Raw genomic sequence first — 24041 nt, 5'->3', positions numbered from 1 at the left:
ACCATATGCTACCATGCTGCTCTATGTTAGCGTTTATTGCAAAAGGACTGGAATATAAAAGTAGAGAGGTGTTGTTGCAATTCAATAGAGTGTTGGTGAGACCACATCTGGGGCATTGTGTCCAGTTTTGGTCTCCTTATTTGAGGAAGGATGTGGTGGCATTGAAGGCAGTTCAGAGGAGGTTCACCAGATTGAATCTGGAGTGAAAGGGTTGAGGAGAGGTTAAACAGTTTGCACTTATACTCACTGGAGTTTCGAGGATTAGAGGTGACCTGATCAAGGTTTATAAAATACAAAATGGGATTGATAAGCTAAACGTAGACCAAATGTTCCCCCTTGTGGGGCAATGTCGAATGAGGCGTCATGGATATAGGTTGAGAGGTGGTTGATTTAGAACTGAGATGAGGAGGAACTACTTCTCGCAGAAGGTGGTGAATTTGTGGAACTCACTGCCCAATAATGCAGTGGAACCTGAGTTTCAAGAAGGTTTGAAGAAGGAGTTATATATATTTCTGATTTTTAAAATGGGCTAAAGGGATCTGGGGAACACGTGGGGACGTGGAATTGAGACCAGGAAGAGATCAGCCATGATCTGATTGAATGGCGAAGCAGGTTCGAGGGGCTGAATTGTCTACTTCTGCTCCTATTTCTTATGTTTCTATGTTCCGAAGTAGGATACTGGACCAGACCCCAACATTTGTTAGGATATCAGACGAGAACCTCAAACAATTTTCTTTAAATTTGTAAAGCTGTTAGGAAAGGATACATCACCCCAGGAGCTATGATTCTGACTCATAGGTATATTTTATGTTAAAACAAACTTTAATTTAAACACAGAATTAACCATCAAAGAAAATTGTCTTATAATTTCAGTTAAACAGTTCTTAAACACAAGGAAAAACTTGATGTTACTCCTTATATCTGCTACTGACACCAATTAAGCAACCCAATGCAGTTCAAATGCCACTTATAGATAAAGTTAACAAACAGATTATCGTTTGGTTTTATAGACCTTTGGGGAGAGTTCCTTTCAGGAGCAACACCAGTACACCTCTGCTCAACCTCGCAGCATTTGGCAAAACCGCTGTTTAACTCAAATCCTGTGGCAAACTGCAAAGCTACAGACGGACCTGGCACCTCCCATTAATTCATCATCTGTATACCACTAAGATATCACATGACTACTTAGCTAGGACTAAATACAATACCTCATAGATTATCCACTCCAGGGAATCTCCAGCAGTCATAATAATGTTCCATTAACCCTCTATATGTAAACATGTAAGTGGTTAGAATCAATCATGAGCTCACTTTTTATTACTTCTTACTTACAACTTTAGCAGACATATAGAGCGGGATTCTCCCAACGGGAGTCTAAGTGTCGACGCCGGAGTAAAAACCGGAGTGTTTTACTCCGGCGTCGGCGCCCGTTCCCAGACCCCTATTCCCCCCCCTCCGTGGGGCTAGCAGGGGCGTCACGCGATTTACGGGGGCGCGGCCTCGGCACGGCGTCAGAGACCCGGCGCCGCGTAAAAGACACAGCGCCTTGCGTCCCGCGCATGCGCAGTTTGGCCGGCGCCAACTAGCGCATGCGCGGTGGCCGTCCTCCCCCAGGCTGCCCCGCAAAAACATGGCGAATGGATCCAGGCATGCCAGCGGAAGAAAGGAGGCCCGCCGAGAGAGAGGCCGTCCCGCCGATCGGTTGGTTCCGATCGCGTACCAGGCCATTCCGGAGGCCCCCCCGGGAACGGAGCCCTCCTTCCCCCCTCACAAGCCGCCTCCAAGGCCTTTGTAAATTCTATGATTCTATCTCCAAGGCCCCCAACCAGACTTTGTCAAAGCAAGAGCCTGCCAACCATTTGTCCTTATTAAATTCTTCCCAAAGGCGCTGTAAGGCTTCCAGACTTTGCAACATTCAGGCTGTTTACACATCTCTTTGATGGTGTTTTCCCAACCTTCACCCATTGGGTTATCTTGCCTCTCAACCTCCATCTCCCGATTCCACACCATTGTTGACCACCCCATAAGCAAGGTTAGAAATTGTCCTGGCTTGCAGTTCAAGGGTCATCCAATGCGGGAAGAACTGACTCCTGTTTATCCAATAGAACCTTTACAGCGCATCAATGTTGCACCAATCCTTCGAAAGAGCTCCCTATTTAGGCCCACTCCCCCGCCCTATCCTCGCAACCTTGTACCGCTTTGGACACTAAGGGACAATGTAGCACGGCCGATCCACCTAAACCTACACATCTTTGGGCTGTGGGGTGAAACCGGAGAACCCGGAGGAAACCCACGCAGACACGGGGAGAAAGTGCAAACTCCCTAGTCAACCAAGGCCAGAATTGAACCCGGGTCCTGAGCGCCGTAGGCAGCAGTGCTAACCACTGTGCCACACACCACCTTGCTGACCTTGGGTAGGGTGCTCTTTCCAAGAGCCGGTGCAGACTCGATGGGCCGAATGGCCTCCTTCTGCACTGTAAATTCTATGATAATCTATGATGAATCCACCAGGAGATACTTGATGGCCTTACCCATTTATCCTTAGCTCCAGGAATTGCAATCATAAGGCCTCAACATCATTTAAATAATGTTAACTGGAGCTCCATGCCCATTGGAAAGCAAATTTTTAGAGACTGGAATAAAGCATCACGCACGCCTTGTGCAGTTAATGCCAGGAAAGTCTTTTAGATTCCATCCAGGATTGATTCATGGAGCATCATGTTTAACCCAACAAAGGAAGATGCCTTTATGCCTTCATCAGTGAAATCACAAAACGGGCAGCAGGTCAGGCTGCTTATGGGGAGGGTTAACATTGCAGGCCAAGGAATTACCAGCAGAATTTGAAGAGCTCAGAGATCGAACAGTTTTACAGCAAATGTGGTGTCAGGAAAAGGTAGGCGGGTGGGGATGGGGGGGGGGGAAGAAGGAACAAATGGGAAGGTCTGTAATAGGGTTGAGATCAGGACTGATTGAACGCCGCAAGGGATAATAGTGCACGGCAAAACAGATGATAACAAGTAATGCATCAAAAGATAGGTCCAGAGGAGGAGTAAGTCGTTACAGCAGAACCATTACCAGCACCCGCTTACTGAGAAAACGGTGACATAAAAACAGTAAACTTTTATTCACTGGAGCTACAATAATGTCTGACAGTGATTATAGTCATTTTATTATTTAACTTCAGCAGAAAAACTACTTAAAAGCAGACTTTTTTCAGGTAGGACACACATGAGCTGAGACACTTATTCCTTCTTGTTTCTGATGAACTCAGGGAAAATTATTCTGACTCGCTGTTATTATTATTGATCCCTGGCATTGCATTATGTGGCGAATCCCTGCTGAATTATTTTCCTTTTTAAAAAAAGCGCCCAATTCTTTTCTTTTTCCAATTAAGGGGCAATTTAGCGTGGTCAATCCACCTACCCAGCACATCTTTTGGGTTGTGGGGACAAGACCTATGCAGACACGGGGAGAATGTGCAAACCCCACATGGGCAGTGACCCGGGGCCGTGATCGAACTTGGGTCCTTGGAGTCGTGAATTGGGAATTGGGAACCTCCCCTGGACCTTTTCCAAGGCCAACACACCAGGAAGGATGTGCGAGGCCTGGATAGAGTGGACGTGGAGAGGGTGTTTACACTTATCATAGATTATCATAGAATTTACAGTGCAGAAGGAGGCCATTTGGCCCATCGAGTCTGCACCGGCTCTTGGAAAGAGCACCCTACCCAAGGTCAACACCTCCACCCTATCCCCATAACCCAGTAATCCCACCCAACACTAAGGGCAATTTTGGATACTGAGGGCAATTTAGCATGGCCAATCCACCTAACCTGCACATCGTTGAACTGTGGGAGGAAACCGGAGCACCCGGAGGAAACCCACGCAGACACGGGGAGGATGTGCAGACTCCGCACTTGCAGGAAAAACTAGAACAGAGGACACAATCTCAGAGTAAAGGGACAATCCTTTAAAACAGAAATGAGAGGGAGTTTCTTCAGCCAGAGGGTGGTGAATCTGTGGAACTCTTTGCCGCCAAAGGCTGTGGAGGCCAAATCACTGAGTGTATTTAAGATAAAGATAGATCTTGATTAATATGGGGACCAGGGGTTATGGGGAGAACAGCAGGAGAATGGGGATCAGAAACATATCAGCCATGATTGAATGTCGGAACAGACTCGATGGGCCTAATTCTGCTCCTATATCTTATGGTCTTATGGACTGATATAAAAAAAGTCTTGTGAGTCGAGAACCAAGGGGGCGATTCTCCGAGCCCCGCACCAGGCCGGAGAATCGGAGCAACTGCGCCACGACGCCCCGACTCCGGTGCGCGATTCTCCGAGGTGCATCGAATCGGCGCCATTTGCACCGGCGCGTTTGGCGTGGCACGGGCTGCTGGGATCGGCGGGGCCGCCGATTCTCCAGCCCGGGTGGGCCGAGCGGCCGCTCCGACATGACAGAGTCCCGCCGACGCCGTTCTCCCCTGGCCACAGCCGGCGGGAACTCTGCTGGAACGCTCAGGGGTCGGCCTGTGGGGAGGGGGGGGGGGCCTCCGAAGGGGTCTGGCCCGCGATCGGGACCACCGGTCGGCGGACCGGCCTCTCCCCCCCCGGACCTATTTTCCGGCGCGGCCGGCCCCTGAACACGTATAGAAAGTTCCCCGCGCATGCGCAGGATGGCGCGGCCCAACTGCGCATGCGCAGGATTGATCTGGCCCAACTGCGCATGCGCGGGTTGGCGAGGCACCCATTTGGCGCCGCGTACGGAGGCTGGAGCAGCGTGAACCGCTCCAGCACCATGCTGGTTCCCTGTGGGGGCCGGAATAGGTCGTGCCCAGGCCCTGTTCGTGCCGTCGTGAAACACGACGGCGTTCACGACGGCGCAAACACTTGGCCTTCATATCGGAGAATCGCCCCCGAGATTCTCGCCTGTTCCCTGATTTTCCCTGCCCCTCGCTGGTGACATAACAAGCTTCCTGCCCACAAAGGGCAGGAGCTTTATTTAAATTAATTTAAATAAATTTGAATATCATTAACGGGCTTCCCTGTCTAATTATTCCCCCTCACTAAATATTCAAACAGCTTCAGAAGAACGGGATTCATTCGAATTTGCCATCCTTCGCTGGTCTGGCCGGCATGTGACTCCCGACGCACAGTAATCTGATTGAATCTTAATTGCCCCTCTGAAACCGCCAGTGCAAACCATTCAGTTCAAAGGATGGGCACCAGATGATGGCTTTGCCTGCAAATCACAATTCTCATGAAAGAACAAAATAGGACTGCAGTTGAGTCCGAACCAGTGTTTTGTACAGGTTTACCATCGCTTCCTTGTTTTTGTACTCTATGCCCCTTAATGTACTATCAATTACGACGAGACGAGAGTAGAGAGTAATCGAGGCTTTATTACACAGAGATGTGTGGCCTCCTACAGCTGCTGGCGAAATGGTTGCAGTTTGGAGAGCACACACATTTATACTCCGTCTACTGGGCGGAGCCAGCAGGCAGGGATCTACCCCGTACCTGTAGTACAGGGGCCTTATCGTAATACCAGTATATACAATATAATACAACAGTGGTGACTACCACATTCACCCCCTGTTAAAAATGAGTCCAGCGGGGGTGGTGGAAAACTATTTACATACAGGTTGGCTTTGAAATTTCAGAGAAGGTTACAAATTTATACAATCGGGCGCCTTGATCTGTCATTGAGAGCGCCGCAGTGCTGGTGGCAAATCAGGCGTCGGCTTGGTCGTCGGTAACTCCGGGAGCGTGTCGACATCCTCTTCATCGCCAGGTGGGACCAAGGGGGGGACGGATTGTCCTGGAGCGGGGGCTGAGTTGGGGTGCACTGGGGGGTGAAAGGGTGGTGCCGGGGCAGAGGAGGGGGTGTGTGGGGACCCAGCTGGTGCCAGATGCCAGAGGGAGACCGTGTCTTGGCGGCCGTCGGGGTACGCTACGTAGGCGTACTGCGGGTTTGCGTGGAGTAGCTGTACCCTCTCAACCAACGGGTCCGCCTTGTGGAGCCGCACGTGCTTGCGGAGGAGAACGGGTCCTGGAGCTGCCAGCCACGTTAGGAGCGAAACACCGGAGGCGGACTTCCTGGGGAAGGCAAAGAGACGTTCATGGGGGGTTTTGTTAGTCGCCGTGCACAGGAACGACCGAAAGGAGTGAAGGGCGCCGGGGTGGACCTCCTGCCAGCGGGAGGCCGGGAGATTTCTGGACCGTAGGGCCAGCTGGACGGCCCTCCAGACCATCCCATTCTCCCGCTCCACCTGCCCGTTTCCCCGGGGGTTGTAGCTGGTCGGCCTGCTCGAGGCAATGCCCCTGTTGAGCAGGTACTGGCGCAGCTCATCGCTCATAAATGGGGATCCCCGGTCACTGTGGACGTAGGCGGGGAAACCGAACAGAGCGAAGATGGTGTTGAGGGCTTTGATGACGGTGGCAGTCGTCATGTCGGGGCATGGGACGGCGAAGGGGAATCTGGAATATTCGTCGACCACATTGAGAAAATACGTGTTGCGGTCGGTGGAGGGGAGGGGCCCTTTGAAATCCACGCTGAGGCGTTCAAAGGGGCAGGAGGCTTTCACCAGGCGCGCCCGGTCTGGCCGGTAGAAGTGAGGTTTGCATTCCGCGCAGACGTGGCAGTGTCTGGTGATAGCCCTGACTGCCTCGATGGAGTAGGGCAGATTGCGAGCCTTAATGAAGTGATAAAAGCGGGTGACTCCCGGGTGACAGAGATCGTTGTGCAGGGTTCGGAGTTGGTCCGCTTGTGCGCTGGCACATGTACATCGGGACAGGGCATCGGGGGGCTCGTTGAGCTGACCGGGGCGATACAAAGTCTCGTAATTAAAGATGGAGAGCTTGATCCGCGACCGCAAGATCTTATCATTTTTGATCTTACCCCGCTGTGTGTTGTTAAACATGAAGGCAACCAACCGTTGGTCAGTGAGGAGAGTGAATCTCCTGCCGGCCAGGCAATGCCTCTAGTGCCGCACAGCTTCAACAATAGCTTGGGCCTCCTTTTCGACGGAGGAGTGCCGAATTTCGGAAGCATGGAGGGTGCGGGAAAAGAATGCCACGGGCCTGCCTGCCTGGTTGAGGGTGGCAGCCAGAGCGTCATCTGATGCATCGCTCTCGACTTGGAAGGGGAACGTCTCGTCGACCACGTGGATCGCAGCCTCGGCGATGTCGGCCTTGATACGGTTGAAGGCCTAGAGAGCTTCGGCCGTCAGTGGGAAACCGATGGAGTGGATGAGGGGGCGGGCCTTGTCCGCATAGTTAGGGACCCACTGGGCGTGTGCGAAATGAACCCCAGGCATCGCTTGAGGGCCTTGGGGCAGTGGGGAAGGGGGAGTTCCATGAGGGGGCACGTGCGATTGGGGTCGGGTCCTAGAACTCCGTTCTGAACCACATAGCCGAGGATGGCTAATCGGTTCGTGCTGACCACACACTTCTCCTTGTTGTAAGTTAGGTTGAGGAGTGTGGCGGTGTGGAGAAATTTGGAAAGGTTAGCATGTGATCCTGCTGGTCATGGCCGCAGATGGTAACATTGTCCAGGTACGGGAAAGTGGCCCGCAGTCCGTACCGGTCAACCATTCGGTCCATCTCCTGTTGGAAGACCGAGACCCCGTTGGTGATGCCGAAGGGAACCCTAAGGAAATGGTAAAGGCGGCCGTCTGCTTCAAAGGCAGTGTATGGACGGTCCACCTTGCGAATGGGGAGCTGCTGGTAGGCAGATTTCAGGTCCATTGTCGAGAAGACCCAGTACTGTGCAATCTGATTGACCATATCAGATATGCGTGGGAGGGGGTACGCGTCGAGCTGCGTGTACCGATTGATGGTCTGACTGTAGTCAACGACCATCCTGTTTTTCTCCCCAATTTTCATCACTACCACTTGGGCTCTCCAGGGGTTTTTGCTGGCCTCGATGATACCTTCCCGCAGCAGCCGCTGGACCTCAGACCTGATGAAGGTCCTGTCCTGGACGCTGTACCGGCTGCTCCTGGTGGCGAGGAGTTTGCAATCCAAGGTGAGGTTTGCAAACAGAGAAGGCGGGTCGACCTTAAGGGTTGTGAGGCCACAAACAGTAAGGGGTGGTAGAGGCCCGCCAAATTTCAGGGTTAAGCTCTGGAGGTTGCACTGGAAGTCCAGGCCGAGTAGCAAGGCAGCGCAGAGGTTGGGGAGGACGTAGAGCCGGAAGCCGCTGAACTCTACGCCCTGGATGGTTAGGGTGGCGATGCAGTACCCCCGGATCGCCACGGAGTGGGACCCGGAGGCCAGGGAGATTCTTTGGTTAACGGGGTGTACCGCGAGGGAGCAGCGCCTTACCGTATCGGGGTGGATGAAGCTCTCAGTGCTCCCGGAGTACAGAAGGCAGGATATCTTGTGCCCGTCAACCTTCACCTTTGTCGACGCAGTCGCGAGGTTGTGCGGTCGAGACTGGTCGATCGTGACGGCCGCGAGTCGCGGCTTGTCGGTGGCGGTTGCAGGCAATGAGCAGCCTGATGAGGTGCCCGACGGGCAGGGGTCCTGAGGTGGGGAAGATGGCGGCGCCCATGGGCCGCACGTGTTGCGGGTGGAGCAAGATGGCGGCGCCCACTGGCCGCATGTGGGGGGTGCCGGGACATTAGCGGCGATTGTGCGGGCCTGGCACACTGCAGCAAAATGTCCTTTCTTGCCACAAACTTTGCAGAGCGCGCTCCGCGCCGGGCAGCACTGCTGGGGGTGTTTTGTCTGTCCGCAGAAATAGCACTTGGGTCCCCCGGGGTTGGTTGGCTGCCGCGCGGCGCAGGCGTGGGGTTTGCTGGGGGCGGTCGCTGATGGGGTCCACGATGGGGTGGCCGCTGGCGGGGTCCACGATGCCCAGGAGGGGTGGGCCGTGCGGTCGGGGGCATAAACCTGTACGTTTCGTGAGGCGACTGTGAGCGAGAGCGCTAGTTTCTTGGTCAACGCGAGGTCAAGCGTGTCCCCTTCTAAGAGGCGCTGGCGGATGTAGTTCGACACTATACCCGTAAAAAACAAGTCTCTCATTAGCAGGTTCGAATGTTCAGCGGCCGAAACGGCCTGGCAGTCACAGTCTCTCACCAGGGCGAGCAGGGCACGCCAGAAATCTTCCACAGACTCACCGGGAAGTTGGTGCCGCGTGGACAGGAGGTGCCTGGCGTAGATCTTGTTAGTCTGCTGAGCGTAGTTCTCCTTCAGCCGCGCCATGGCCTCTGCGTAGGTAGGCACGTCCTGGACGAGGGGAAAAACATCAGAGCTCAGCCGCGTGTACAGAATCTGGAGCTTCTGTGCTTCTGAGATTGGGTCTGTCGCAGACCCGATGTATGCTTCAAAGCAAGCTAGCCAATGTGCAAAGTCCTTTTTGGCATTGCCTGCTTGAGGATTCAGGTGCAGGCGATCCGGCTTAATGCGGAGGTCCATCTTTGAAAAATCTCTGTGTAATAAATTGATGCACTATCAATTACGACGAGACGAGAGTAGAGAGTAATCGAGGCTTTATTACACAGAGAAGTGTGGCCTCCCACAGCTGCTGGTGAAAATGCTGCAGTTCGGAGAGCACACACATGTATACTCCGCATACTGGGCGGAGCCAGCAGGCAGAGATCTACCCCCGTACCTGTAGTACAGGGGCCTTACCGTAATACCCATGTATACAATATAATACAACAGTGGTGACTACCTTAGTTAGGCCACACTTGTAGCATAGTGTTCAATTCTGGTCGCCACACTACCAGAAGGATGAGGAGGCTTTAGACAGGGTGCAGAAGAGATTTACCAGGATGTTGCCTGGTATGGAGGGCATTAGTTATGAGGAGCGGTTGAATAAACTCGGTTTGTTCTCACTGGAACGACGGAGGTTGAGGGGCGACCTGATAGATGTCTACAAAATTATGAGGGGCATAGACAGAGTGGATAGCCAGAAGCGTTTCCCCAGGGTAGAGGGGTCAATTACTAGGGGGCATAGGTTTAAGGTGCGAGGGGCAAGGTTTAGAGGAGATGTACAAGGTAAGTTTTTTAGACAGAGGATATTGGGTGCCTGGAACTCGCTGCTGGAGGAGGTGGTGGAAGCAGGGACGATAGTGACATTTAAGGGGCATCTTGACAAATACATGAATAGGATGGGAATAGAGGAATACGGACCCAGGAAGTGTAGAAGATTGTAGTTTAGTCGGGCAGCATGGTCGGCACGGGCTTGGAGGGCCGAAGGGCCTGTTCCTGTGCTGTACTTTTCTTTGTTCTTTGTTCTACCACACCCCTATTGATAAAGCCCAGGATATTGTATGCTTTATTAACCGCTCTCACAACCTATCCTGGCACATTGAATGATTTATGTACATTGGATTGGATTGAATTAGATTTGTTTATTGTCACGTGTACCGAGGTACAATGAAAAGTATTTTTCTGCGAGCAGCTCAACAGATCATGAAGTACATGAAAATAAAAGAAAAGAAAAGAAAATACATAATAGGGCAACACAAGGTACACAATGTAACTCCATAGACACCGGGATCGGGTGAAGCATACAGGTTGTAGTATTAATCAGGTCAGTCCATAAGAGGGTTATTTAGGAGCCTGGTAACAGCGGGGAAGAAGCTGTTTTGGAATCTGTTCGTGCGTGTTCTCAGACTTCAGTATCTCCTGCCCGATGGAAGAAGTTGGAAGAGTGAGTAAGCCGGGTGGGAGGGGTCTTTGATTATGCTGCCCGCTTTCCCCAGGCAGTGGGAGGTGTAGATGGAGTCAACGGAAGGGAGGCAGGTTCGTGTGATGGACTGGGCGGTGTTCACGACTCTCTGAAGTTTCTTGCGGTCCTGGGCCGAGAAGTTGCCATACCAGGCTGTGATGCAGCCCGATAGGATGCTTTCTGTGGTGCATCTGTAAACGTTGGTAAGGGTCAATGTGGACATGCCGAATTTCCTTAGTTTCCTGAGGAAGTATAGGCACTGTTGTGTAGAACAGGAGTATGTACAGTACTTTGCTTCCTGAAGTCAATGAACAGCTCTTTAATGCTGCTGGCATTGAGGGATAGATTGTTTTTGTTGCACCACTCCATTAGGTTCTCTATCTCCTTCCTTTATTCTGACTCGTCATTATTCGATATCTGACCACTGTGATCGTGTCGTCAGCAAACTTGTAGATGGAGTTGGAACTAAATTTTACCACGCAGTCATGTGTGTACAGGGAGTATAGTAGGGGGCTAAGTACACAGCCTTGTGGGGCCCCGGTGTTGAGGACTATTGTGGAGGAGGTGTTGTTGTTTATTCTTACTGATTATGGTCTGTGGGTCAGAAAGTTGAGGATCCAGTTGCAGAGTGGGGAGCCAGGTCCTAGGTTTTGGAGCTTTGATATGAGCTTGGATGGGGTTATCATGTTTAAGACGTAGCTGTAGTCAATAAATAGGAGTCTGATGTAGGAGTCCTTGTTGTCGAGATGCTCTCGGGATGACTGTAGGGCCAGGGAGGGACCAGATGCAGCGATATGCGAATTGCAGTGGATCAAGGCATTAAGACCATAAGACATAGGAGCGGAAGTAAGGCCATTCGGCCCATCAAGTCCACTCCACCATTCAATCATGGCTGATTTCAACTCCATTTACCCGCTCTCTCTCCATAGCCCTTAATTCCTCGAGAAATCAAGAATTTATCAACTTCTGTCTTAAAGGCACTCAACGTCCCGGCCTCCACCGCCCTCTGTGGCAATGAATTCCACAGACCCACCACTCTCTGGCTGAAGAAATTTCTCCTCATCACCAGTATGTCCTTCCTGAGGGGTGGGGCCCAAAATTGCTCACAGTATTCTGGGAGTATGGAGGTGATGTGCTTCATGACTAACTTCTCAAAGCATTTCATTGCGACTGAGGTCAGGTCCACCAGACAGTAGTCATTGAGGCACGTTGCCTGGTTCTTCTTTGGCACCGGTATGAAGGTGATCTTCTTGAAGCAGGTGGTGACCTTGGAACGGAATCGGGACAGGTTAAAGGTGTCCGTGACCACATCTGCCAGCTGGTTCCCGCAGGCTCTGAGTGCACAACCAGAGATCCCGTCCAGACCCATCGCCTTCTGAGGGTTCACTTTCAGGAAGGCCGATCTGACTTTGGAAGCTGTGACGATGGGTATGGGTGTGTTGTGGGCTGCTGGAGCACTCGACAGTGGATCACCCATGTCACTCTGCTCCTGCTGCCTCTGCTCCTGCACCCCCTTTGGAACTGGGGCTGGTTCAGCACACTGGGCTAAATCGCTGGCTTTTAAAGCAGACCAAGGCAGGCCAGCAGCACGGTTCAATTCCCGTAACAGCCTCCCCGAACAGGCGCCGGAATGTGGTGACTAGGGGCTTTTCACAGTAACTTCATTGAAGCCTACTCGTGACAATAAGCGATTTTCATTTCATTTCATTTCGAATTGTGCGCTTTCTGGTCTCTCTCTGTGTTCTTCCTACCAAAATGAATCACTTTGCACTTCTCTGCATCAAATTTAATCTACCACTTGTCTTCCAATTCTACCAACCTCTCCAGGTTCTTCTGAAGTTCTACACAATCCTCCTCATGTTTCACAATATTTCCAAGCTTTGTGTAATTTGCAAATGTTGAAATTATGCCTTGCGCATCGAGGTCCTGGTTATTAATATACATCAGGAAGAGCAGGGGTGTCAACACCGAGCCTTGGGGGACTCCACTGTAAACATTTATCCAGCCCAAAATACAACCAATAAACACTACTCTCTGTTTCTTGTCATTCAACCAATTTCATATCAGTTTGCCCCTGTCCCTTTTGTTCCCATGAGCACTAACTTCGCTCACAAGTCCCTTGTGTGGCACTTCATCAAATCCTCTTTGGAGGGCCATGTACTCCAACCACATTACCCGCATCAACCTTCCTCTTGCCGTTTGAAAAACACAAGCAAGTTAGTCAAACACAATTTTTCTTCAATAAATCCTTGCTGGCGTTCCTTAAGTGATTGATATTTTCTCAAATGACCATTCATTTTGTACCGAATTATAGTTGCTGGAAGATTCCTCAACACATGTTTATGCCTGGCCTGTTCTTGCTGGGTTTATCTTTACACGTGTGTGAACTAGGGTGCAAAATCTGCAATTCTCCACTCCTCTGGCATCATTGAGGAAGATGAAAAGGTTTTGGCCAGTTTCTGAATGATTTCTGCTCACACTTTCGTCAGTGTCCTTGGATGCGTTTCATCCAGTCCTAGTGCCTTATCAACTTTAAATACGACAGACTGTTCTATGGGCCTGTAACGATGGGTTTATTCTGTGAGTCCATCATGATGGGTTTATTCTCTAGGTCTGTAATGATAGGGTAATTCCAAGGTTCTGTAATGATGGGCTTATTCCATGGATCTGTAATGATGGGGGTTTATTCTGTGGGTCTATAATTATGGGTCTGTTCTCTGGGTCTTGAGTGATGGGTTTATTCCATGGCTCTGGAATGGTGGATTCAATCTCGGACTCGACAATGGGTAAGTGAACAGCGATCATGCCAGGCATGCTTGTCCTGAAACATGGCAATCATTTTTCAGCAGTAGTTGTCTGATCAAGATGTCACTTTTCACCGTTCCAATTTGATATGTATGAGTAAATTGATCTTAAGTCATTTGCTGTTTAATCTGTAAAATATGAAGCTATGTATTGCCACAGTTCAAGCCTAAGCTGAACTGACAGCTGATAGGCACTTCTCTGGAGAAAATCCTCAACTCTTTGTTGGTGAAGTAAACTGACATCAGTTTATGTTCACCTCTGAAGCCTGGACTAATATTACACTCTGAGCCATTTTGAGGTTATTCCGATCCATTTGCAGATGATGGAGCGTCAATGCACTGGGTTACAAAGTAATAGGAGGCAGACTTGTGTCTTAATATCTGGCATGATCTTGTGCGCCATTGTTGGGAAGAGGAGATCTCATGAAATAAAAGATTGTGTACATGTACATGCTGGTGTTTCCACCCCGTATAAACCTCCTGCCATTCTAATTCATCTAACCCTATCAGCGGACATGGGGAGGTAGTGGGGCGGTGGTAATATCACTTGACTGGCAACCCAGAAGGTTGCTCTGGCTGGACATGTGTTCAAACCCCACCTTGGCAGTTTAGGAACTTGAATCAATTCGTAAATTTGGCATTGAAAGCTACCATCAGCAATTGTGACTATGGCAACCATCACTGACTGTTGTTGTAAAAACCCATCTGGTTCACTGGTATCATTTAGGGAGGGAAATCTGACGCCCTCACCTGGTCTGGCCTACATGTGACTCCAGACCCACAGCAATGTGGTTGACTCTTACCTGCCCTCTGCAATGGCCGAGCAAGCCACTCGGTCCAAGGGCATTTTGGGATGGGGAACAAATGCTGGTCTTGTCAGTGATGCCTACGCCCTATGAAAAGATTTTATACATTTATCTAGTTTCTCCTGAAATGTATCTGTGCTACTAGCCTCAACCACTCCAGCTGTGTTGGTGAGTCCTGCATGATAACCACTCTCTGGTTGAAGATTTTTCTCCTGAATTTCTTATTGGATTAATTAGTGATTATCTCATATTTGTGCTCCCTAGTTTTGCACTTTGTATCACAAGTGCAAACAGCTTCCCTCGAATGGGTCGCTGTTTTCACTTGGGTACCCAATACTTGCATCAATGTATTTCTCTTTTGGCAAGCATAAATAAGCTGTTATAAGCTTGACTGATTATTTCTAACTTCCTATTCGTGTAGCTAATAGCGCAGTCATGATTGTTCAGCAAGTGCTGCCCAATTGCAGATTCACATCAGACAGTTGATTTGCACAGGCAGGGACCCATGCTCTGCAAACAAAAAGAGCATGTTCAAACCTTGCACCTTTTTTTGAATTACCCAGGAACTTGGGGAAACTATGGTTCCCCATCGCTTCCCCCGTCGCACCGCCTCAGCCAATCAGGATTGGCTTGCCAATCAGCCAGCACAATTTTTTCTCCTGTAGTATAAATTGTTGCAATAGTTTGAAATTTGACATTCTTGTGTTTGTCCCGCTGAGTGCAAGCTGAAAAGCTGCGACAATGTGTCTCTCTTTTCAGCAATATTCAAGCTCTGTCCTATCAAACGACCATAGGTAAAGTTAACAAATCTATCCTGTTCAGGAGTGCTTGCTGAACGAGCACTCTCCATGAAGAAAAAGTTAGACGATCTTTGCAAAAGAGGAAAATTGCAAGAAATTTTTTTTTGCTTGCTTTCATGGAAAATGGAACACAGAGTCAGGTCATTGGGCCCAATTGGGCTTATACGTTGTCACTCACACTACTTCATCTAATCCTACTGGACGATCCTTCTGTTTCTTTCTTCCATCGTGTACTTACATGGCTTCCCCTGAGATGCATCCACGACGTTAATCACGTTCTCATCACTCTTTGAGTTGGGAAGCAGGCAGGTGAAACAGAAATCAGACACCATGCCCACTGCCAGCCCGCATGATCCGGCCATGATTTTACAAGCGACGGCGATGATATTGGTTGTGCTGCTGTCCCATGGCCCAATACAGGCCCTTAACCTGCACTTTCTTGTCCGATTCCCAAACCCCTCGATTCCCCGGCGCCCACAAACCTCAGACATGAATTCACTTGACGACAGAGCATCCTGGGCTGGAGAATTGTAACAACTCACAACCCCGAGTCAAGACATTTCTCCTCATTTCAGCCTGAAATAGCCCATTTCCCTATCCTGAGACACATGAAAATGAAAATCGCTTATTGTCACAAGTAGGCTTCAATGAAGTTGCTGTGAACATCATAGATTATCATAGAATTTACAGTACAGAAGGAGGCCATTCGGCCCATCGAGTCCGCACCGGCTCTTGGAAAGAGCACCCTACCCAAGGTCAACACCTCCACCCTATCCCCATAACCCAGCAACCCCACCCTACACTAAAGGCAATTTTGGACACTAAGGGCAATTTATCATGGCCAATCCACCTAACCTGCACATCTTTGGACTGTGGGAGGAAACCGGAGCACCCGGAGGAAACCCACGCACATACGGGGAGGATGTGCAGACTCCGCACAGACAGTGACCCAAGCCAGAATCGAACCTGGGACCCTGGAGCTGTGAAGCAATTGTGCTATCCACAATGCTACCGTGCTGCCCAAAAAGCCCCTAGTCGCCACATTCCGGCGCCTGTTCAGGGAGGCTGGTACGGGAATTGAACCGTGCTGTTGGCCTGCTTTAAAAGCCAGAGATTTAGCCGTGTGCTAAACCAGCCCCCTGGTTCTTGACTCTACATCCAGGGATATTGATCTCTCAACGTCTACCTACTCAAGGCCCCTTAGAATCTTGTGCTTTCAATGACATCACTTCTCATTCTACTAAACTCCAAGGAATATTGGCCCAGCCAACTCAATACCGCCTCACTGGACAGTCCTTTCATTGCAGGAATCAGTCCAGTGCAGCTGCGCTGGCACCCACTGGAGAATAACCTGTTGATGCTCATTGTGTAGGCAGGCAATGAATAGGGCAAATGAAAACTGCGAACGTGAAGCCTTCATAATAATACAACCATCATTGCTTACGCTGGCTGTGTTATATACCTGTAATATGCAATGGTAGGAACAATCTGTGAAGGATATTACTATCTGGTAATTAGCCAGTGTGCCGCATATTATCGTTCATTAAATTAAACAAGGGTTTGTCAGCATAGATGTAGAGAAGGTATTTTCGTTTGCGGGCAAGACCAAAGCGAACAGCTATAATTATAAGCTAGTCGTCACAAATAGATCAGCGTAGCAGGGTCATTTGGGACCTCAGGGGGTCGGTGGTCCCTGCCCTTTTGCGACAAGCCCCAGGCCCAGGTGAGAGTCCCATGCTCAGGGCTACGAGCCATGGCCGATGCCGGGCGAACAAGCAAAGTTTTGATGGCGACGGGGGAAGAGCTTGAAGGTCCGTGGCCGCTTGCAGGCGGAGGGTCCTTCAGGAAGAGTACTTGCATTTCCTTTAAGCGCACATGAGAAAGGGAATGGAAATATCACCTCATGTGCCCTTTTCCATGATCATACATGTTGTTCACTGAAATGGAAAATGGGAGGCTCCCGCGAGTAACTGAAGAGGAAAGTACGGGACGGCGAGGCATGACGAAATGAGCAGAGGAGCTGTCCTGAGCCAGATCGCTATGACAACAATAAGTCCAATCGGAAATTCAGGAGGGACTTCATGAATGGTTGGACAGTGAAACTAAGTAATAGCTGGGTGAGTAGGTGAGGTGAAGTGTAGTAAAGTGTGTCGTGAGGGGACATGTACAGGAGCACTAACATCGATTTAGATCAATTGGGCCCAATGATCTGTTTCCATCCTGTTATAACATTAGAACTAGGAGCAGAAGTAGGTGATTCAGCCCCTCGAGTCATCTCTGCCATTCAATATGATCATGGCTGATCGCATCTCGGCCTCATCTCCACCTTTCTGCCCGCTACCCAGAACCCTTCATCCCGCGACTAATTAAAGACCCATTTGTCCCCTCCTTAAATTTGTTTTGGGTTCCAGCACCCACTGTATTATGGGTAGAGAATTCCACAGATTCGCCACCCTTTGAATGGAGTAACACCTCCTCAATTCTGTTTTCAGTCTTCCACCCCTTAGCCTAAAACAGAGGCCTCTCGTTCCAGAATGTAATAATAATAATACTCTTCATTGTCACAAGTTGGCTTACAGAGGTCCTGGGTGCCACGAGAATCCCATGAACACACATTCAAATTAGTGTAATGGCTCATTTAAATACGCTGTCCTGGATCACGCCCAGTGGGGGCGATATCCAGATTGTGACGTCTCAAGAGATGCCGTTAAATCTGGGGAAACATTTGGAGAGACGCAGATCTCGCCAGAGGCCTCTCGCGAAATTCAACAGCCTCATCCTGACACCAAGCCGGGCGGCGAGCCCGTTAAATCATGCCCAGGAAATCTAATGGTGGTACACAAGATTAAAGTGGATTGACAGGATAGATATGGAATGGATTTTTCCCCTTGTTGGGACATAACAGTGGTTAGCACTATTGCTTCACAGCGCCAGGTTCCCAGGTTCGATTCCCGGCTTGGGTCACTGTCTGTACGGAGTCTGCACGTTCTCCCCGTGTCTGCGTAAGTTTCCTCCGGTTTTCTCCCACAAGTCCCGAAAGATGTGCTGTTAGGTGAATTGGACATTCTGAATTCTCCCTCCGTGTACCTGAACAGGCGCCGGAGTGTGGCGACTAGGGGATTTTCACAGCAACGTCATTACAGTGTTAATGTAAGCCTACTTGTGACAATAATAAAGATTATTATATTATTATTGTGTTATAACCAATGCCCCCACTACCTTTGCTGCCAATTCCTTTAAGACCCGAGGATATAGGCCATTAGGCCCTGGGGATTTGTCTGCCTTTAATCCTAATAGTTTACTCAGTACTTATTCCCTAATGATGATGACTCTTTTAAGTTGCTCCTTTTCAACAACCTCTGCGTTACCTGTTACTATTGGGATGGTTCCAGTGTTTTCCACCATGAAAACTGAGGCAAAATATTAATTTAGTACCTCTGCCATTTCTGTGTTCCCCATTATTAAGTCACCAGTTGCGTCCGCTAAGGAATCATTCTTGACTTTAGTTGCAATGTTCCCTTTTATGTAATTATAGAATCGTTTGCTATCCATTTTTATAATTTGCGCTCGATTTCTTTCATAATTTACTTTTGGGTTTTTTTAATTACCTTTTTAGTAACCATCTTTAAAAGTCTTTAAAAGTTTCCTAATCCTCCAGCCTGCCTCTGGCAGGCCTGAGGTTTTGTCTTTATCTTATCTTTAACCTCCTAGCCTAAAATGCATTTTCCCCCCCTACAACCTTTCTTCCTCTGGAATATATTTTAGTTGGGAGGAATTGAATATTTCCTTAAATATTTGCCACTGTTCATCAACAGAGGGTTCGATTCCCGGCTTTGGTCACTATACGTGCGGAGTCTGCACGTTCTCCCCGTGTCTGGGTGGGTTTCCTCCGGGTGCTCCGGTTTCCTTCCACAAGTCCCGAAAGACGTGCTTGTTAGGTGGACTGGTCATTCTGAATTCTCCCTCTGTGTACCCGAACAGGCGCCGGAATGTGGCGACTAGGGGCTTTTCACAGTAACTTCATTGCAGTGTTAATGTAAGCCCACTTGTGACAATAATAAAGATTATTATTATTAGGATGAGGGGGTCAATCATTTAGGACTGAGACGAGGAGAAAGTACTTCACTCAAAGGGTTGTGAATCTTTGGAATACTCAACTCTGGAGGGTTGTGGATGCTCCATTGTTCAATTCATTTAAGGCTGAGATAGACAGATTTTGGCATCTCCAGGAATTAAGGGATGTGGGGAGATGGAGGGAAAATTGACTTCAAGCTGAAGATCAGCCCTGATCGTATTGAATGGCGGAGCAGACTCAACAAGCTGTAAGATCTACTCCTGCTCCTACTTCTTATGATCCTATGTTCCACATGAGCCTTTTTCTGCTCTGACTTCCTCGATTTCATGCTCTCCTACCCCCTCTGTTTTATGTTATTATTAAATTGTTTCTCCTATTATCTTCTTGAATCAACAGGTCTGTTCCAGAAGGCGATCATCCAGAGTGGAACAGCCTTATCCAGCTGGGCTGTCAACTACCAGCCTGCCAAGTACACCCGGCTGTTGGCTGAGAAGGTTGGCTGCAGCATGCTCGACACCATTGACCTGGTGGAGTGCCTGCGAATGAAGACCTACAAGGAGCTGATTGAGCAGGACATCATGCCCGCCCGTTACCACATCGCCTTCGGGCCAGTGATCGATGGTGACGTCATTCCCGATGACCCCCAGATCCTGATGGAGCAGGGCGAGTTCCTCAACTATGACATCATGCTGGGGGTCAACCAAGGAGAGGGGCTTAAATTCGTGGAGAACATGGTGGACAACGAGGACGGCATCTCGGCCAGCGACTTTGACTTTGCCGTCTCCAACTTTGTCGACAATCTCTACGGCTACCCGGAGGGGAAGGACACCCTGCGGGAGACCATCAAGTTCATGTACACCGACTGGGCGGACAAGGAGAACCCAGAGACGCGTCGCAAAACCCTGGTGGCGCTGTTCACCGACCACCAATGGGTGGCGCCGGCGGTGGCCACGGCCGACCTGCATGCACAGTACGGCTCACCCACCTATTTCTACGCCTTCTACCACCACTGCCAGAGTGACATGAAGCCAGGCTGGTCTGATGCTGCCCATGGCGATGAGGTCCCCTATGTCTTTGGTGTCCCCATGATTGGACCCACTGAGCTTTTCCCTTGCAACTTTTCAAAGAACGACGTGATGCTCAGCGCCGTGGTCATGACCTACTGGACCAACTTTGCCAAAACCGGGTAAGCAGACTTTACACAGAGTCTTTGAAATTTTGGGAGTTTTTTTTAGATTAAACTCATGAATTTATTTCAAGAGCGACACAACTTGTAGGGCTAACTTAAAGGAATATAGTGTCCGCCGTGGTTTAGTTGATAGCACCCATGCCTGTGAATCAGAAGGTTGAGGGTTCAAGTTCCACTCCACGGGGCTTGAGAACAAACTCTAGGCTGGGACTACTGGAAGGTGCTGTCCTTCAGGTGAAGCACGAAATTTAGGCCCACAATTGTTCTCTCAACGTGAAAAAGGTTTGGAATTCTCTTTAAAGAATAGCGGGGGAGTTTCATTGGTGGCATGGCCAACACTTACAGCTCAGCCAACATCACCAAAAGCGATATCGGGATGTGATCTCATTGCTGTTTGTGAGAACTTACTGTGCAATATTTGCCCATTGTATTCCTGTGAATACTTGTGAAAGCCTTGGGGCTCCCATGTCTGAAAGACGATAGGGTAAATTTCGCTCTTCAAGGCCTGGGATTTAATGTTGTGGAATGGAATCATCGTCTCTTTCTGGAACTTGACTCCGCTTTCATCGCGTTGGTTTCTATCATGGCCTCCAGGCTCGAGCTACAATCTTGGTTTTGTGCATGTCTCAGGATGGCACGTAGTAACTGAGCCCCAGGAGTTTTGAACGGCCTAGGCCTCAAATTCACATCACTCGGGAGGAGGGGAGGGGCTGGTATTCCGACAGTTGCCGTGCGCCTTACCCTGAGCCACTGAAAGTCAGTTAGGTTCCCTGCCCAAAATAATCTTGCCGCAAACCTGTTGGCGGAAACCATTTGGAATTTTTGTGTGTGTTGAAATTATTTTCTGATTCCCTTCCATGTTGTATTTCAGTGACCCCAATCAGCCGGTTCCACAAGACACAAAGTTCATCCACACAAAACCGAATCGGTTTGAGGAGGTTGCCTGGTCAAAGTACAACCCGAAGGATCAACTGTACCTTCACATTGGCCTGAAGCCAAGGGTGCGGGAACACTACCGGGCCACAAAGGTAGCCTTCTGGCTGGAGCTTGTCCCCCATTTGCACAATCTGAATGAGATCTTCCAGTACGTGTCAACCACCACAAAGGTCCCGCAGACGGACTCCACTCCGTTCCCGTATGTGACCAGGCGGGCCCCAGGGAAATTATGGTCTTCCACCACCAAACGGCCACCCTTGACTCCCTCCCACAACCCCAAGCAGGCGAAAGAGACCCACAAGTCGAACCCCGACGAAACAACGGTCCTGATTGAGGACAAGCGGGACTACTCCACCGAGCTGAGCGTCACCATCGCGGTGGGGGCCTCCTTGCTCTTCCTCAACATCCTGGCCTTCGCCGCCCTCTACTACAAGAAGGACAAGCGGCGCCACGAGACGCACCGGCGGCAGAGCCCGCAGCGCGGCACCGCCAACGACCTGGCCCACCTGCAGAACGAGGAGATATTGTCGCTGCAGATGAAGCAGATGGACCACGACCACGAGTGCGAGTCGATGCAGACCCACGACACCCTGAGGCTCACCTGCCCGCCCGACTACACCCTCACCCTGCGGAGGTCTCCAGACGATATCCCGCTCATGACGCCCAACACCATCACCATGATCCCGAACACGTTGGCTGGGATGCAGCAATTACACACCTTCAATACTTTCACCGGAGGCCAGAACAGTACGAATTTGCCCCACGCACATTCGACGACTCGAGTATAGCTCCCTTCGTCGCGGTGTCCCCCATTCGTGGCTCCTTATTTGGGTAGAAAGCTCATTTTTGAAATGATTTTAACAAGAGTTGAAGCAGAACTTGTCAGAAAACCATCTGGATCCTACAAGTAGAAGACAAGTATTGAGTAGCTACTTATTTGGGGGTGGGGGGTGGGGGGGGTTCATATATTCACTTTCGCAGTTTCAATACTGGGGAGTGAAAATTAATGGGGGAAAGACAGAAAAGTAACAGTGCATTCTACAATCAGAAGAAACAGCATCAGTCTTTTATAAATGGTGAACATTTGAAAACTAATTTCACAATCCACTGTATCAGATGGATCCCTCAGAAACTGACAGCTCAGTCCAACCACACAGGGAATGGGCTCTTTATGACCATCTGGCAGAGACTGGGAAATATAAACTACGGGACAGTGTATTGAACAAAGGATTGCTCTAGTTTCAAAGTAAGTGACTGTACAGTATCTTCAATGTGCCATGTTGTGTTATACCCTTACTGCCAGGATTGATTACTGAACAAAAGGATTTTTTTTTGCTTTGAAATGTGTGCTGTACTCCAATTGATGAATATGATGGTGTTTCACCGCTGAAAGGACAATTCAGTTGCGTGGATCCCAAGTCTGTATGAAGTAAGACCAACTTGTCCTTCTGAACTGTATTTATGAAACTTTGTAAACATTTGTAAATAGCTGTGGGTTAAACAAAAAAAGCTTTTATTGTTCTTTTTAAGTTTAAAAGAATCAGCTTTTGGACAGCTTGTGCTTTCTACCATGTTCTTTCTGTAGATACATCTCCGTCCTCCACCAATTACTTTCCATGGATAATATGGTTCTTGGAGTACTTTTGAGTCTTGGGAATTCGTAACATCAACCTCTGTAGAAGATATTGGTGCTCGCTTATGCTTACTGCCCGAAACATTTCTTCTATGTAACTTAGCTTATCTCTGTTTTAGATTATGTTAGTGCATGTTTAAGTATCGTAGCGAGCGACTGTGAATCGGTATTTTCTTTTGGTACGTTCTGAGAAAGGAAAAATGGGTCGCGAGGCGAAGTGGGATTCATTCGAGAGGACGAGCAGACGGTTAGGTGGGATGGGGAGGGTTTACAAATAAACAATACTGTTAATATTAAGAGCAGACAAAAATAGTTTTCCCTCATCGTCCATCTTATGTCACTTCTTCAGTACAACGCTTTTGTTATTTGCCTTCGGGGGGAGGGCGGGGGGGGGGGGGGGGCAGGCAGGAACCTGATTATTGACTCAATTTGGATAGCAGGTCCAGGCGATGTGACTGAGGGAAGGCAATTGGTTTAGTCAGGTTTGTAAGAGTGTGTAGCAATTCTAGAAGGTCCGTAATGAAACTTTTTTACTCCACGAGCTTCATGATGTCTGGGATACAAAGGTCAAGGGAATAACGCAGAGATTGAAAATTCATTCCCCACTGGGAGAAACTTGCCTCGTAAGGACACAAACCTAGAATACAAGTAATAGACTTTCATTTGAATCTTGTTGACTGTGTGCATTTTTTCCCTCATTATGTCCTATCCATTTTAAAGCACGAAGGGTCTCTAAATGTAGTATATCGATGTATATGTTTCCGTTCAACTTTTGTTTGCCTTAAGTGATAATAGACAATGACCTTTTGGCTGGACATATATATATATATAAAATTTTCAGCAGCTTTTTTAAATAAAATGATCACACTATTTTCTAATTTATTGTACTTTTGTTCTGTATAATTATATTGCTCGTACCCCCAGAGGAACTCCACACCACCCCAGGTCCAATGTTTTCGCTGCCTTCAATATTCCGGCCATTTTGATGCATTTGTGTGATGTTCCTCATCCTCTGTTTTAAATGGAAACTTTAAAATTCGCCCTCAGGGTCCGTGTACTGCTGGCAAGCTCGGCATTTACTGCCCTGAGAAGGAGATGCAGTCATTTGAGCGCCTT

General features: G+C 49.1%; 1 protein-coding gene across 4 annotated transcripts in view; it reads left to right on the top strand.

Moving 5' to 3' along the window:
* The window catches only part of nlgn4xa (neuroligin 4 X-linked a), a 322177-nt gene extending 298374 nt beyond the window's left edge, over positions 1 to 23803 (top strand). For all 4 annotated transcript variants that reach the window (XM_072477361.1, XM_072477358.1, XM_072477360.1 and 1 more), the window contains 2 exons: positions 19564 to 20353; positions 21228 to 23803. In XM_072477361.1, coding sequence (XP_072333462.1) covers positions 19564 to 20353; positions 21228 to 22080 — 1643 coding nt within the window. In that variant the 3' untranslated portion in view covers positions 22081 to 23803. The remainder of the gene's footprint in view (positions 1 to 19563; positions 20354 to 21227) is intronic.
* The last annotated feature ends 238 nt before the right edge of the window (positions 23804 to 24041 follow it).

This window comes from Scyliorhinus torazame, chromosome 15, assembly GCF_047496885.1.
Source record: "Scyliorhinus torazame isolate Kashiwa2021f chromosome 15, sScyTor2.1, whole genome shotgun sequence".
Classification (NCBI taxonomy): Eukaryota; Metazoa; Chordata; class Chondrichthyes; order Carcharhiniformes; family Scyliorhinidae; genus Scyliorhinus; species Scyliorhinus torazame.
The sequence above is the reverse complement of the archived record's forward strand: the minus strand, read 5'-3'. Positions and strand labels throughout refer to the sequence as shown.